General features: G+C 43.0%; 1 protein-coding gene across 7 annotated transcripts in view; it reads left to right on the top strand.

The window, feature by feature from the left end:
• The window catches only part of LOC121440679 (E3 ubiquitin-protein ligase NEDD4-like), a 323,668-nt gene that overhangs the window by 168,039 nt on the left and 138,403 nt on the right, over positions 1-17,226 (top strand). For 4 of the 7 annotated variants that reach the window (XM_041641480.1, XM_041641476.1, XM_041641477.1 and 1 more), the window contains 2 exons: positions 13,506-13,587; positions 16,144-16,182. In XM_041641480.1, the coding sequence (XP_041497414.1) occupies positions 13,506-13,587; positions 16,144-16,182 (121 nt within the window). Of the gene's footprint in view, positions 1-11,287; positions 11,307-13,505; positions 13,588-14,762; positions 14,972-15,256; positions 15,332-16,143; positions 16,183-17,226 lie in introns of those variants that run through there. The other 3 variants (XM_041641482.1, XM_041641478.1, XM_041641479.1) reach the window with 3 other exon arrangements.

Genomic DNA, 17,226 nt, shown 5'->3' with positions numbered 1-17,226 from the left:
GCACTCCAGCACACCTGCCTGTACTCTCCTAAGACAGCTGTGTTCAGATTGTCTTTGGAGACTCCTCATACCAGTAGAATTGCTGGCTGTAGACCAGTTCACACTGGGACCAGAGTCTGCAGTTTGAGCAGATCCCTAAGTGATTACTGTGCACACTTAAGTACTGGCCTCTACTATGGGTCATCTTTACTGGTCATATAGCCTTTTATGGCTATTTAACTTTCCAAATCTCTTCAGAATGATAGACTATAGGTATGTAAACCTAAGTATAGGTGAATTGGTATTTTGCTACAGTGTGTAATCGTCCTTTTACAAAGTCCACTTCTTACATTATGTGGAGGATCAGGCATGTGCTCACTCAAAGGAGACCCAGTCCGTGCCTTTGGCTCATTCATGGATGATTCGGCGTAGCTGCCAGGTGCTGTCCTACTTGATGGAAAGCAAGATCGCGTTGCCTGCAGCATTCCAGCGTACTGTTTGCCTCCCAATGACACCTTAGGGAGAGAGGACATATCCCTGCTTGCTGCTCCCCCATGTGACACAGGTCTGATGGAAGTGTTGGCCATGTTTAGTGATATCTCACTCCATATCTGCTCAGCAGAAATTGGAGCTTTGTTGCCCTCCCAATTGTTCACCTTTATTGAGAGTTTGTCTGTGGACTGACGTTCATGCATCTTTATTTTGAAAAGGGATGGAAAACAACGTGAAAAGTGCACCGAGAACATAAGCTGGGGGCCAGCGCTCTTCATGTGAGCGCCCATCTGCTTTTAAAGTGACAACCAATCATCTCATTCAGGTTTCTGGAATGAACTGTCATTTTGTTTCCTCCCTGAGTGAGGTCTCAAATAGTAATGTTTCCTGAGGCTTTCTTTTTCAGTATCTGGTCATATCTGTAGCATGAAGTTCACTGTGAAACTTTTCCCCCATTGCATGTGTGCATTCTTGCATGCGTGTATTTGGACTTATACTCTATGATACTCTTGACAGCCCTGAGGCCCCACATATTAAAGAAGAGTAGAATATGAAGCAAGTTGAAAGCAGTGAGATTTCTACTTAGTTTGCATAACAGATATGAGATAAACATGCTGAAAAATCCCACATTTTAGCAACTTAAGCAAGTTGTGATTTTTCTAACTGTACAGCTCTGGGGAGAAGTTACCTTCTCAGAATGTTTGGCAAGAAGTCAGCCCTCTACAAATTATATGTGAGGGAACCGTTTGCTGCAGGGTCCCGTGAAATATTTAGACGCCTAAGATATAAACAGTGGGAATTAAAATTTATAGCCTTGAAAAGGAGCACGTGGTGCAGGGAGGCAGTGAGCCTCGGGAAGGAGGGGCCTCAGCACGATTGACTGTATGAATGCAGAGAATGGAGATGCCTACTCTTATGGGGTTTGTTTGGAAGAGCCGCTGGCTGCCTGGAGCACAAAGGGTAACTGTAGAGGTAGGAAAAAAGGCCCTGGCATACATCTAAACCAACGGCCGCGGTGTACTGGGCCGAGTGGGCTGAAAGCGTGGAGAGTGCTACACTGACACCATTGGAGAACAAGACAGACGTGGCTGTTGGCAAGCCAACTAAGCTAGACACTCCACTTACTAAAGCACAGAGCGAAAGTAAAAGGAGGAGCCCACATTCTGGTTGTTAAATATAGTAGAGGTTTGATGTCAGCTATTATGGGAGAGAAGTACGTTTTGTTCCCTGTAAACTCTTGAGTTTCCCTGTGCTATTATCCTATGATGGAACTCTTTCTTCTTGAGGGTTCCATGCGCAGGGAGAAGTAAATGTATCTGTAAGACACGATCACCTATCTAGTAGAGGACTTGCAGTGCTCCAGCATACATGTTTATGAGAGACAATATGAGTGAGGACACAGTTCCCTATGACTGACTCTGTAGAGTCCACACTAGGCTCTGGAGAACTCTTCCAACACCCTCTCCCACCTAATACAATAATTTAGGGGAAGATTTTTAAAAATCTGAATGCCTCTCAGATGTCTATGAGATTTAACAAGGCCACAACTAAGACCCAACTATCCTTTAGATGACTTGGGAACTGTGAACGGTTCCCAGTGGACACCCAGCTTTGTAGATGTGTCAAGGGATGCTGTGGGCCTGGTGGTGGGGGTTAGCCCAGACTTTTAGTGCAAATGAGTGCTGAGTCTCATGTCTTCTGCCAGCCTTTCTTGATAATCTATGGGCCCAGATTTAAATGTCGGCACTTAGCATATATTAACCGCCTATATATGAGAATATGTCCCCTGGATACCCATCTCTTTAGAAGGGAAGAGGTTTATTATAATCTAGTCCCTTTTCTGGTGATTATAATGCAGTCACTTTGCGCTCTCTCCAGTTCTGTTTTGAGTTCGCCACAGCACTCAAAATAATGGAGGGCTTAAGTGTGTGGTGGTTTGCTGGCCTGTTAACAGACTTGAAGATAAAACTACTAAAAAAAGATCTAACAAATGGTCTTTCTGGAAGGTGAGGAGCTGCTTTTGACCCTTTGAAATGTTAGGATTTCAGGGGTGGTCTTGTGGTTTGGGGTTCATAGCAGGTCGAGTGTGGTTGGCAGAGTGGCATTAGAAACACCTTCAGCGTGCCACAACTTCATACAGGTCCTCAATCCCTTATCTGCAGTTTCAGACTTTTGAGAGGAAAAGTCTGTGAACAGACATGGAAGTATTTCCAGCCTCCGTGTGTCACACTCAGCTTACATTTTCATGTATGTAGCTGCATAGGTGATTAACATTTGACTGTGGGCCCTATCCCAGCCCCCACAGGGAATTGTTCAGGGACGGTCCTGAGTATCACAGATCAAGAATGAGCAAAAGGCATTTGCAACCTGTTTGTACCCCTCAACTTCCTGCAAAGGCAAGCTTTAGTGGATACTATTCTGCTGAGACTACTATGGCAAGGCATGAGGGCTGGGTACCTGCCCAAAGGTATTTATTTACTGCCCTACTGTACCGGAAGCCACCTGTCTGGAGGTATGAGCAGGACCCTGCCATGACTCTTTCCTTGCTTTTTGGCTGCAGGTGACAGTCGTAGATGCAGCCTCCCTGTCAACAGGATGTCTTCCTGTGCATCCCCTCTATGGGTGTCAGTCTCTCCTTTTCATAAGGACAAGGCCACATTGGGTACAAGTAAAAGCAAGCTGTTCTTCAGAACAGGATGACTCTTCCCCACCACAATTAGAGGAGTTTTCCTCCCTGGTTGGGTAATAGAATCTAAATTCGCCCAAGCAGTTCTGCCCTTTAGAACGTGCCCTCTTTAGGGATTTGACACCGTTGGGTATGGACCCTGCTTTGGCATCGAGTCCAGTGCCTTATGCCTGTTCAGCATACTCTCCCTCTTAACTGGGGGTTGACGTGAGCTCAGGAGCTTCCGTGCAAGACTGTAAAAGAACAACTCATCTGCAAATCCTTTTCCACACTGGATTAGCACAGTTCTGTCTTTCTCTGTGTGTCTCATGCTATTTTATTAATCAGGGACAGACAGGTTACTTTACAAAAACAATGTATGTTAAACTAGCGAGCATGTATCACCGAGAGTTGGTTTTATGAAGTTTTGCTTGATGTGATCTGTTTTGTCTAACCAGGCAGGACGTGGATGAGCAGGTCTGATAACTGCACAACCCACTGACCTCCCATAACAACAAAAGGACTGAGGAGATCCTAGCTCACAATTTTCCTCCTCCTGTTTCCTTTAGGACAGAGTTCTTGGAGAACTCTGAACTGTTGCAAGGTGCTCCTAACTCTTCTGGCTTTAGACCCATCATTTGTTTTTTAACTAGGCAGGTCCTGACTTGCCCATACTAGACACACTTCGCTCCTGCTTCCACTCTGCTGAGATAAACACAAAGTGGTGGTGGCTGGTAAATTATAATTACAGTTAGTCCTTATAGTTGCCCTTTTGGTGACCCTAGTAAATGTATATAGCATCAGATGACAAGGGGAAGGCCACCCAGAGGCAGAGTCCCCAGTCTCCAGGAGACGTGAGGCTGCTCTATCTCCTGCTTCGTCTCCCACCCTCCATACATAGTGGAATGAGACCGCAAAGCGGGAAAGATGGCGTTGTGATGGGTCCCAGAATGGTCTGCTCTTAGGAGTAAGCTGTCAGAAACATGTGCTGTGAGGTGATGTGAATTGTAAGATTGAGAATTGAGGTCCAAAGTCTGTAGGTTAATAAACCCTCTAAGTCAGTGGTTCTCAACCAAGGGGCACGGCTCCTTTTGGGGATTGAACAACCCTTCCATGGAGGTCGCCTAAAATCTGAAAACACAAACATTTACATTATGATTCATAACAGTAGCAAAATTACAGTTAAGAAGTAGCAACAAATAATTTTATGGTTGGGGGTCACCAAAACATGAAGAACTGTATTAAAGGGTCACAGCATCAGGAAGGTTGAGAACCAGTGCTCCAGGTGATTCTTGTGGCTGTCCCATGTGAGGCCCCTTGCCTCAGGAATTCCTCATCAGCCAGATTTCCTCAACCATTTCAACTGCTGCTAGTTCATGTAGAATCTGCATTGCCACTTTGTGTCTTCTAAATGTGTGCACGCGTGTGTGTGCATGTGCGTGTATGCACGTGTGCATGCGTGTGCGTGTGTGAGTCTGTGTGTGTGTCTGTGTGTAGTAGAGGACCCGTGGACATCCAAAACTGCTGTGAGCTAGCTCAGGAGGGAAAGCATTGGGAAGCCCTCATCATGAACTTGGGAGTAGATGGTTTTGAGAAAGACTTGTGGTAGAAGACAGAATGTGAGGGGAACAAGAGATTCCTTCTGTGGAAAAATCTAATGTCACTGATGTCTTCATTTTCTTTAGAATTCATATTCTCTGTGACACAAGATTTCTCATGTGACAGTTTTGCACGTGGGCCATACAGGTTGCCTTCTGTTTCCTGGTTAGTCAAGGCCAGCAAACTTCCTATTTTCGAGTAAAAAAATATTGCTCAAATCGAAAGATTGTACTGGTTTTCAAAGAACTTCTTAGAGGTAGTAATTTAGCAGTTAGAGATAATAGAAATGCTAGGACCCTATCTTAGGCTTCTCTGGCTTCCAGGGGACTGCCGGGAAAGAACATGGCTGTCCTCTCTGATGGGAGCTCGTGTGTGATGTCACCTTCTCATGGCAGGACAGCTTCTGCAGCACGTACTGCAGAGGGAACATTAAGAGCCAGTTCCTCTGCAGCGCTTGAGGAGCAAGCACCGCAAGGGACGTTTATCTTCGCAGAACCATTTCTATTCTTGGAAACCTATTTCCTTTTTTGTATCTCTGAATGGATTATTTCTTCATCTCACTTACATTAGGCAGTAGGTTTGTCTAAAGTCTCTTAGACGACCTCTCAGAATGTGTCATGTTGTTAGTGAGGATGCTCAGACACTCCAGTGAGATATGTATATATATATATATATATATATATATATATATATATATATATAGTTTTCAAGACAGGGTTTCTCTGTTTAACAGCCCTGGCTGTCCTGGAACTAGCTCTGTAGGCCAGCCTAACCTTTAACTCACAGAGATCCACCTGCCTCTGCCTCACCAGTGCTGGGATTAAAGGCATGTGCGCCCATGCCCGGCTCCAGAGTTATATTTTTGATTTATAAATTTATCCTTTCAAAGTCTTGTCTAATCAGTTTGGAAGTTTTACGTTTTCTCTGACAGGTTAACAGGTGTTAATTGCTCCCACTCTCAATTTTGTGTGGAAGCAGTACTTTTACTCTCTTTACGGAGTCTATTTTTGGAGCCCCCTAAAGAGATAATAGAGGCAGTGCTGTGTGTTGACATGGTAATTACTCAGGAGCGTGAGACCCACAGACAGATGCTGTCCCATGATGGAGCCTGCTGCCCTGACACTTTAACAGACACTAAGAAGTGGGCCTTTTTTGTACTCAACATGTTTGCATACCTTTCTCAAAGGTTCTTTCAGACTTTTTGTTCTGTTTTTGTTTGTTTGTGGTTGTCGTTGTTTGGTTTTTGAGACAGCATCACTCTATGTAGTCCTAGCTGTCCTGGAACTTGCTATGTAGATCAGGCTGGCCTTCGCCTTTCTAGTGCTGGCATTGAAGCTGTGCACTACCATCCCCACTTAGACTTTACTATTTGATCTTAATAATGTGACTACCTTATTCCCTTGATACACTCATGGTGCATTTTGTGTGTGTGTGTGTGTGTGTGTGTGTGTGTGTGTGCAGGTTGGGGGGATGGTTTCTCCATAAGTTAGTGGAGGGCATCAGATCCCCTAGAACTGAAGTTACAGGCAGTTATGAGCAGTCTGACTTGAGTACTGAGAACCAAACTCAGTCCTCTGGAAGAGCACTGAGCTATCTCTCCTGTCCCTTCCCTCATCCCCACCTCCCACCCCACACACACATAGTGTTTTTAACTTTAAATTTTCTAGTTGCTGCCATCTAGGTGAAGGGACCACATGCAAATTGACTGCACGTTTGTATTCCTGGATAGTGCCGCTGCATGACACTTAGAAAACAGTGCAGCAGGATGACACTCTTTATAGCTGGATGTGTTCCTGCAGTAGTTTGTCTCCTTCCGCAGTGGTGGTATTAGAGAGCGTTTCAATCTTAAAACAAAGAACAAGTGACTGTCAACCTTGTTATCGGTGTAATTCTAATGGCTATAAAGAGTATTTGTGAATGCGTGTGTATGTAGCACATTGTATTTAATATAAGTGTGTGTATATGCACTGCCTATAATTGTCTCCCAGCTTTTTAAAATCTTTTTGGTTTTCTTTGTTTCAAAGATTTATTTTTACTTTACACGCATACGTGTGTTGCATTCATGTCTGTGCCCCACGTGTGTGCAATGCCCGCAGAAGTCAGAGGACAGCATCAAATCCTCTGGAACTGGAGTTACAGATAATTGTAACCCAGTCTTCTCCAAGAAGCTGTGTTTTAATCTTTGGCTTTTTGGGGTGCTGGGCAAAATGTGGGTTTGGGAAGTAGAACAAAGTTCAGAATCTTGCCCCCCCTTTCTTCTCTTCATCCATGGATTAGGCATGCTAGAATCATGCTTTTTGAAAGTGGGAGGATTAGTGATGGTGTGTGCCTCTGCATACTCACGCGTGCGTTTGTGTTTGTAACTTTTTCCTGTGGGCTCAGTATGTATGTGTGTGCTTGTATGTGAGTATCTCGTTCACTCTGGCTTCTAGGAAGGAGACAGCATCTGCTTCTGCTTACCCTGACTCCCTTCCTCCACCTTGGTGTCCACCACAGCCTTTTGTACATACTGGACATTCAGAGTCTCTTTGGAATAATCTCCAAAAACATCTAAGCTTCTGGCTCTGTGGCCTCATGATTAGTTTTCTCTCTTTAACTCCATTCATGTATTGGAAACATTCTTAGCAACAACAGCAAAATGAAATTCTACTTACAGAAGAATGCTGGTAGAGGTGGCCACAGCACTCCCATTTCCTTTGACAGGGAGGTGCATATTCCAGCAACACCCAGGGGCAGTTTTCTCTTTCAGCTGCGTTCCTGGACAGTGTTGACTGTGCAGAAGACAAACAGGTATCGGTCTTGAGTGAGTTGCCCCCTAACGAGCTCTCCTACCACTGATATTCTCTCAAGCCACCTGATGTCCCGACAAGTGGAATGAGGAGTGTCTGTGCCTTTGATAGATAGCCACATGTGCAGGGGGCTTCTCGTGCTCAGGAGTTTCCATGACCCAGGTGTGGGACCCCAAGTGACTGATTGCAAGTGGCAAGATTGCTTATAGGGAGGGAGACAGTCTCAGCCAGGGATTCCCAGACGGTGACTTAGAAGGGTCTTCAATGCACTAAATCACTACTTTCTCCAAACAACACAGTTGTGCCCAAAGTTTTGTTTCAAAGGGTGTATTGAGGGTAGCGTCACAGTTTATGCCCAAGACGTAAAGTTTTCGCATCCCTTTACATCTGCTTCGGAACAACGTGGGAATGAATGTGACTGTAATCTAATCCACTCTTCTCATACTTGTTAAAATCACGTATAAGAGTCACGTACTGCCTGTATTAGCGACAGTGACAAATTTCAATATATACCTCACCTCTGTTTGTTCAGACCCGAGGGCTGGCATGTGTACAGCATTCTTTAAAAGTCCCTCATGGTCGTGCATTTAAGGTCGTTTTCTAGGTTTAAAAGCAATGTGAGGGGCTGTTTGGACATTGAGGTCTCTGGTCACTGGCGTATATCTGAGCTGAACCATATGTGCAGCTGTAATTGGCATTGTCACGACATTTTTTGCACTTGTAAAAGTGATACTTGTTCACAACAGGAAATTTGGGGAAACAGCACACAACAATAACAGCCATAAGGAAAGAGATAAATATAAATCACATGCCTAGTATCTAAAGCATATGATTCTTGACATTTTTGTTAGTTTTTTTCTCAGTTACTTGTATATTTTATAAATTTAAGGCACATTTTTAGATCATGCTTAATCCTTAATGTTATATGTCATATTTTCTTTTATTTTAAAATATCTTTGAAAATATGATTTTAATTGCTTATAATCTGGTTCCCTGGTTATAGCATAATTTATTTGTTTCCCTAATTGGGTAGAGTGGGCTTCTAATATTTTCTTATTTTATGTGAAGCTTTGATGAGCATGTGGGGTATCTGACGTCTCAGTGCCCGTGGGGTCAGTCACCAGGGGTAAATAGGAGTCAAAGGGCATCCATCAGCTCTTCGGATGCACTGGCTACTCCTGCCATGCTCTTATCCAGGGAACTTGCAATAACTTGTCCTTCTGGAGGCAGAGCGTTGAAATGTTTCCATCTAACAATGTGTTAACTTTCTTCAGGCTTACATAATCTGTTATAAAAGCTTGAGTTGTTGCATGCGTTTGTGGGTTTTATTTATCGTCACACTTTCTAGGTATTTCCCCTTACTCTGAAGTGTTTCTATAAGTGTGATTTCTTTATTGAGGCTCTAAATAAGTGTGTAACCCTGAGTGTAGACGTGGGAAAGAACAAGAAAGGGGCTTTTCGGTGATGCCATCTGGGATGGGTAAGTCATAGTGTGCCAGGCAGTCAAAGTAAACATGGCATGCCGTGTGCTGTAGTCATTAGGCCTGTGTGCTGTGTTGGTAGGGAACAAAGTCATACTTTTCCTACAAGTGTCCACTGCGGCATCCACAACCTTCCTTTCCCAAAGAGGAATGATAACTTCCTTCAGAGTATGGACCATTTTCAAGTTTCTGATGTTCAGCCTCGGTAGGAGAGACCTCTTGTCTTCCACTCTGGATGTAATTTGCCTTGAATATGTGGCCCATTAAAGTCAGCCCCTGCCTGCCCTGCCCTCTGGAAAATATGTGGTTCTCAGTCAGGATTATTTATTCTAATAAAAACAAGTAAATACAGGTAGGAAAGAATGCGGCTTGCCGCGAGTGAGTGGAGCTGGTCAGGTAATACCCCACCAGCGATGTGCTATGACTCAGGGTCCTTGTCCAGAGTGTCCTGGAGGATTGAGTAACAGGGAAAACCAGACAGGCCAATGTCCACCTCTCCGTGAAGAGTGATCTCATGAACAGGATCTTTGCCTCTGGTGATGGGGGGAGGGGTGTTGGAAAATGAGACCCCAAGAATGATTCGCATCTCTTAATTATTTAAATCCAGTTGAGGTCTGTACAGATCCAGAGGCCCTCTCCTCGACACCATCAACAACACATAGGCTCAAGAGCTGGTCTCTCTTAGTGTAGAGGCCCAGAATTCCCAGCGCTCGGCTCCATGTTGAGCTTGGGGAAGATGGCTGTTGAAAAAGCCCTTTTTCTGGGAAGTTTGAAAAAATCAGAATGGACTGCGAGCAAGGTCTCTGATATGCACTCTCATGAGTGAACAGGTCTACTTTTCAGTGACATTTGACAGTTCCTGGTGGCTCTGCTTTCTGTTTCAGCATCCCTGTCGGCTAGCATTGATTTTCTGTAGCCCCTTGTGTGACTCACATCTGTAAAGTGATTTTTACCTTCTTTTGTACACGAATGATATCCAAGCAGGTGGAGTAGGGACAGGGCCTGCGGAGTCTGGGGCTTACTCCTCACATGGCATGGAATACACTCACAGTAAATAGGAGTTGGCTTGAATTCTAGCACCAATTTCTTGGCTCCTTAAAAGGGGCTAAAAGGAGGGAGGTTATAGTTGGCTTTTTGTCAGTGAAATAGAAAGCTTCTCCTGGGGAAGGAATGTTTAACTAGATCAGCCCACTGTTTCAAAGATGTGCAGACTCTCACTCCTTTTCCAGGGGCCTACAATTTGTGGCCTGAGCTTCTTACAGATTTCTGTTAATGCTAGCCCTGAGCTGTGCTTAGTCACCAGAGCTGTAAACTAGGAACCAGGACTGGGCTGATTTGAATACGATGGCTACTGTGAGCATCTTACCCAGGTGCCTGTGGGAATGAATAACAAGGAAGCGTGGAATACCTATCAAGTTGTGGTTGGCACACCCAGTGCAAAGTATGTGGCAAATCAGCATCAACCCGGTCAACAATCAGCACACGTGGGAAATAGAAGCATCCAGAAAACCCCAAATCTCTCCTAAGAGAGCAGCTGTTGCATCAGGGGCATATGTACTGTTGGGCACTGTGCTGACCAGTAGTGATGTTCAGTCTATTGCACTGTGAGTTAGGAATCGCCATCCTACCTCATTCGTGAGTAGCCCGACGTTGAGCGTGGTTAAGCCCCAGCAGAATGGGAAGGGCTGGCCCAGAGTCAACTAGACTAGTTATTGTTTTCCCCAGCCCTGGACTTGTACCACACTGACCTTTAGCCTGCTCCAGTCCCTTGGCCTTTGGCTCCCTTAAGGCTGAATCGTGCACCCGGAAGTTCCTCGGTCAATATTTCATAGGGTCTGTCGTATCTCGAGCACTTCAGTCAGTACGCGCACAGGCATTCCTTCCTCATTGCAGCTGGAAGACACTGTCCCAAGATCAGAGACCCCACCCACCAGTCAGGGAAGATAACCCAAGGTGAATAAATCACCAGGGGAAGAACAGCTGTTCTATTAAGGTGAGGCTTAGCTGCGTCCTGGTTGTGGTTAGTTACATAGTAGCCAACTGTAATGGCAGAGGGATGTAAAATCTGAAAACATAGCAGTTTATGGTATTCTGTGGAGTGTGTGGGGTTACCTGTGAGAGTTTGCACTCCCTCATCCACTACACCAGAAGCCTGTTCTCAAGACTGAGTGCAGGCATCAGGAGCTTTCAAAGCAGTAGACCAGTGGCTAGACAAGAAAGGAAATAAAGTCTCCTGCTGGAAAATGTTCTTTTCAGATACCACTTAGAACACTGGTTTTCCAAGTGTGGTTCCTGCACCAGGTAACTCTGCAGCTGGGAATTTTCTAGAAATGTAACTTGTGGGTTCTCTCTTCAGGCTGAGTTTGGCTTCAGCCATGGGGTCCAGCAATCCCTCTCAGAGTCTGATAGACTAAGACTAAGGAACAGTACTGACCAAAAAGGCAAATTTGACCCACGCTGCAGATCAGAGACCTCCAACGGAAGGTGTTCTTGTGGCCCTGTGCAGGGGGTGGGTGCTGGCTCTTGGCGGCTGTCTTTCTGATGCTGTGTCTTGGTAAAAAGTGGATTTATCTAATTAAATGTTCCTTCTCCAAGGCAAGCTTTCTATTTATGAACAAAGGTAAGATTGGCAAATAACTTTTTCTGTATACTAATATTTTACAGACCTTTGGTTTTGTGTGTGTAGGGAGTAGAAGGTGTATGTGTGAGTGAATGTGGGCGGGTTTGTGGATTCAATTACCCCCTTCAGGTGCGTATAGGGACCTGAGGATCACATTGTCTTCCTCAATTGCTTCTTGCTTTTTTATTATTAGTATTATGATATAATACTATTAATAGTATTAATAATACATACTGTTATTATCAGGAGGATGCGGATGATGATTTGGTTACGCTGGCTGGCCAGTGAGCTGAGAAAGGCCTATCTCTGCCACCCGGATGTGCCTCCACACTCAACTTTTACTGGGTTCTAGGAATCTGAATTCAGGCCCTGGTGCTTGCACAGCAAGCGCTTCACCCACTGAAGCATCTCCCGGCCTGTGTTTTATGTACTGTCTCTCTTGACTATAGCCTTCCTGCAAGCCTTTTATGAAGGGTTTATGACATACCGTTGTTGTTGAAGATACCATTTAGAATTAATGTACTCTCAGCATTTTGAAGCATTTTCTGTAATCTTTGAGAATACTTTGGAATTTGTAAAATAAGGTTTAATTGCTGTTGGGATAGCCACTTAAGGATAACTCTTTCTGTTGTGTGTGTTGCGGGGGGTGTCCTCTCTAAGATGGTCTCTCTTTCCATCCTCAGGCCTCAAACTTCTTATAAGTTCTAGGGTTTGGTTAGTATATCACTCTGGCCAACTGAGTAACATATATCTCAGTTTGGCTTGAAACTGGCACAGTAGAGTGATAGAAATAAATTAGCAGGTATAGGTAATTAGATAAGTAAAACCAGGAAGGTGAATATGTAAGAAACCTTTTGTGTTTTCTGGATTCTGGAGAGTAACAGATAAGAAATCCCTGCATACAGGTTATTTTTCCATGGTGTGTGTGTGTGTGTGTGTGTGTGAGAGATGTGGAGCCATTTGTGTGGAGATAAAAAGATAACCTTGTGGAGTCATCTCTCTCCTTCCACTTTTATGTGGGTACCAGGAATTGAACTTGGGTCCTTTAGACTTACAAGGCAGGTTCTTTACCAGCTGAGCCATCTGACTGTCCCCACCCCAATTTTTCAAGAATGAAAACCTGGGTAACTTGGGGCATTTGGGTTAGAAACACTAGAGAATCTGAGTGGGTTGGCACTCTAAGTAGATGGTCTACATTAGTTTACACTTTTCAATACTTCCCTTGCTGGAGGATGCGGCTTCTCAAGGTAAAGACTGAAATATGTGCAAGGACTTGTAGTCAGAAAACGGAAAATTTAATTTAGATTTTTTTTCCAGTATCTGTCTTTGGATAACCATTGAATTTCCTAGGCTCCAATGTTTAGTTCTGAAATGTTGGTTTATTTTATCTGTCATGGTTTGGGTGAATAATCATAGTTTTATCTCCACTAGAAGAAAAATAATTTACCCACATGATAGAAATGAGAATATGAATGGGTTGTAAACTTACGTTTTCTTGATATGTGTTTATTTGTGGAAACAAATAAACTAATAATCTCTCTGAAAATAATAATAATATTATTATTACATTAATCCTAATAATAGGTCTAAAAATCTGTCAAAAGTCTGAAAGTGATGACAGCTTTAATTATTTTGAGTTGATTATTGGAAAGATCATCTTTAAAGTTAGAACACTGCTTTTTTGTGTGTTTCTGTGTTATTTAATTTGGCCTATTTGGCAGGAACATTTATCAAAATATGCTGCTTAGTGTATGGACTTAAATATTAGCTGGGGCATTACCTGGTGTTTACAGTTTCATTCCATTTTGCTGCTTTTGTTTGCTTGTTTGTTTTTAATGAAAAAAGTATAGTACCATTAAACCTGAGCTATTTCCTTGCAGTGACCCATATGTGAAGCTGTCATTGTATGTAGCGGATGAGAATAGAGAACTTGCTTTGGTTCAAACAAAGACAATTAAAAAGGTAGGTTGGCTAACTTTTATGAAATTCATATAAGTCATAATTTAACCCAATTACATTTTGTATTTTGGCTCTGTAGAAATTTATGTTTTAAAAATAAGATAGCAATATTTTTATTTTAAGTGACTCTAGTATTACGTCTAAAAATCGCCCATGGTCCAAAACTTTTCCATGTTTTACCTGAGTTAGCTCTATAAAGTTTTTTTTTTCCTTACAACACATATAACCAAACAAATTATTCTGCTTAACTTAATAGTTTTCATAAAGTTTATTTAATGAAATGGATGGTGGACTTGGCAGGCAAAAGAGGAATGGTTTGATTTGTGAAATAACTGGTTCTTGAGGAAGCAGAAATACACAGGATGTGTTAATAGTAAAATTATACATGTGTGTGTCTTTTCCTGTTGTGTGTATGTGTGTGTTGTGCATATTCATGTGGAAGGAGAAATAAGCATGTATATGCGGAGGCCAGAGGCAAATATCAAGTGTCTTGCTTAATCATTCATCCCCTCTATTTTGAGGCAGGGTCTGTCACTACACCAGAATTCTCTGGCTTGAGTAGATAAGCAGGCCAGCAAGTCCCAGGATCCCCTACCTGCTATCTCTGCCACACTGGGTGTTGGCATGACAGGTGCTGTGAACTGCTCCGCCCACTGCTTACATGGGTGCTGGGACTCCCACTTAGCCCTGCATACTTTCACAGCGAGCATCTTACTGACTGAGATCCCTGCATAATAATAATGATAATGATAATAATAATAATGTCTAAATTCACTCACCGCTACGTTTTTGTTTATATATAAAAAATATAGGGATACTTCATCTGTATATCTTGGGCAAGGATGGGGATGTTTTCTACCAAGAATACTATATTTGTGTTTTGGAGTTGTTTGAGTTATTATTATCCTCCCCTACACACACACACACACACACACACACACACACACACACATCGTTTTCTATGAAATATTTTCTGATTCCATGATTGTTTTAAAAAGATTGTATCTTTCCTGCTGCTATGGAGACACTTAAGATCTACGGCACAATCAGGTCATTTTATGTAGGAAACAGTGTCCTTCACCTGGCATTGAAAACCAGCAGTGAAACCTGTTTGCAAACAAGCCAGTATAGAGATTAGTGGGAGGCCGCCTATGAGGAGGGAGGCCATTGTTCCCAGTGTTAGGCACTGGCACTTGTTCTGTTCCAACTGAAGCTGGGGTCTCTAGTCAGAACTGCAGTCAGGGGCCTGGTCCCCTGCTGGGCTAGAGCCAAGGACCCATGCCAGTGACTATGGTATTACAATGTCTTTCATTCGGAGTGACAGCCCTGCTTCTCCCTCCCTTCGCCAGCTGGAGGGAGTGTCTCCATTCTCGCGGCCCGGTTCCTGGTTAGTATTGCTGTGTTGTGCTGTGTGGTGCTGGACTGTGCGGTGCTTGTGGGAGAGCTCACGCTTCCTCTACCTGTGTCCCTGCTCCTTTTGCTTTGTGGTTTCCTTTTGTCCCTGGCCTGCCTGGCAACACCATCTGTTTCGTTCCATGTAGCTGTCTTCCAGTTCTAAAGGGGAGCATTCGCCACCCCCAGTTCCATCTCAGTTCTGTTCATACCTCCAAAGTGTGGTCATTCAGGGTGGGGGTTCTCTGGAGTTGGGGGTTGTTATTTTTTAATCGATGTCAATTGATCATTGCCACAGTGCTGTTCTGCATGTGTGGTTTAGTAAGCTGGGTATTTCTCTCTCCCCTGTTAAAAGGTAAATATGTTGACGAACAACTTTTCATTTTCAGAATTTTATAGGTTGTTTTTACAGGTTGTGTTTCTGACTTTTATGCCTGTACAAATCTGTGTTGTATGAGTGATGTGTGTTGGTTGTGTGTGATGTATATATATGTGTTCCTTCATAGAAAGTACTTCATGTTAAATTAGAAGACTGTTTAGTTCAAGCTCAACACCAGAATATCGTTGCTGTGTTCTTGCAGGATACGTAGTTAAGGTGAATGATATGTGAATGAAGGGGATCAAAGGATATCTTTTAAATGATTGCTTTAGGGAAAAGAAAAAAATACAGTTTTCTTTATAGTGTGTGTGCATGTGTTAAAATCTCCTCAATATTGTTCTCTGTGAAAATATTCTTTAAATATCGACGATGATGTAAGTAATGAGAACCTTCAGCCTCTCCTCTGTCAACACACACTTGTAGCAGGTAGAGGGGAATCAACAAAGTGTACGTCCTTCTTGACAGAGTAAATCCTTTTTAATGTCATTCTCTAAAGGGGACTTTTGTTTCTCGTGGCTCTTTGTCGGTAAGTCCCAGCATTTTTCCTTCGGGTGAGCTCGTGCAATTTATGGTTTCATAGTCATGAGTCATGACTTTCATAAATACAGTCTCTCCTCCATCCAATTTGGGTTTATAGAATAGTCTCAGATAATTGACTAAATGTTGCTTTTATTGCCATTTTGAAAATCGCTTTTATGAGGAAATTGTTTGCACAAATATGAAAAGCTTGTGTTGTATTAGTAACAGCTCCAGCACAGCTGAAGATCACAGAATTCTCTCTCTTCCAGACGCTGAACCCGAAGTGGAACGAAGAGTTTTATTTTAGAGTAAGTTTTTCTTTCATTTTGTAGTAATATTATTCATACCTAGATTGATATATCAAAATAGACTCATGGAAAGAAAACTAGATAGCATTTTAAAAGTAAGAAATTTCTCTTAAGACAGGAAATGTTTGGGTTCGGTAGACTCAGGATATGTCCCAAATTTTGAAAATCTGTGAAGGTTTCATTTGTAGAGGAGAGATAGAAAAGGTTGTCAAGATATCATGTTCTGTTTTTCAGATAAAACTTTTCTTTAAATATAATATTTAAATATAAAAATCAGACTTTGGAGTCCGGTTAATTCCAGTTCTGAGCTTGTTTGTTTTGCAACCTTTAAAAAATAAAATTTGAAGGAAAAGAAAGGCAAAAAGACAGTGCAATTTAAAACAGTAGCCGTATGATTTCTATGTGATGCGGATTATGAACTGCATCCAGAGTAGAGAGATAATTAAAAGGAAGCATCACTAATTGCCAGTGATGAGGACAGGGGTAGCTCAGTGGCAGAGTACTTCCCTAGTATTCTGGAGACCCTGGGTTTGAGCTCCAGCACTGCCTCCCCACAAAAGACAGAAAATTACCAGTTATGCTCAGGATAGAAGGGAAAGATTTCTAATTCGGAGATCTAATGTGTACAATTACATTCAATACCACCGATTAGAAGAACATTTCCTCAGCCTCCGGCACCCCTTGTTTAGAACAGCTGGATTCTGAAGGGGATTCTGTGGATTGATGGAGACCGGTGCTTGCTGGTGTTTGCTAGCAAATATTTGGAAGCATCAAGCCCCTCAGCCATTTAATTGGAAGAGAAGAAGGAGTTTCCCTTTAAAATTGAAAATTTGAGTTGTCTGTACACCCGGGATGCTAAGAAAGACTCACCTCCAAACTGCTCCAGCTTAGGCCTTCTAGTGACTGCATGCTAAGAGCCAGGCGCACAGCCCTGGCTTCTTTCAGTCATGGTAGGATTTTCTGTGCTGCAAACTTGGATGACTTTCCCTGCATCTGTTTTCTGTTATGTTCAAAGCTGAAACATGGCTCTGAGGTTTTAACACT

This window comes from Microtus oregoni, unplaced genomic scaffold, assembly GCF_018167655.1.
Source record: "Microtus oregoni isolate MIOR12 unplaced genomic scaffold, Mior012 000069F_ref0000032, whole genome shotgun sequence".
Lineage (NCBI taxonomy): Eukaryota > Metazoa > Chordata > Mammalia > Rodentia > Cricetidae > Microtus > Microtus oregoni.
Note: the sequence above shows the minus strand (reverse complement) of the source record. Positions and strands in the feature narration are given on the sequence as shown.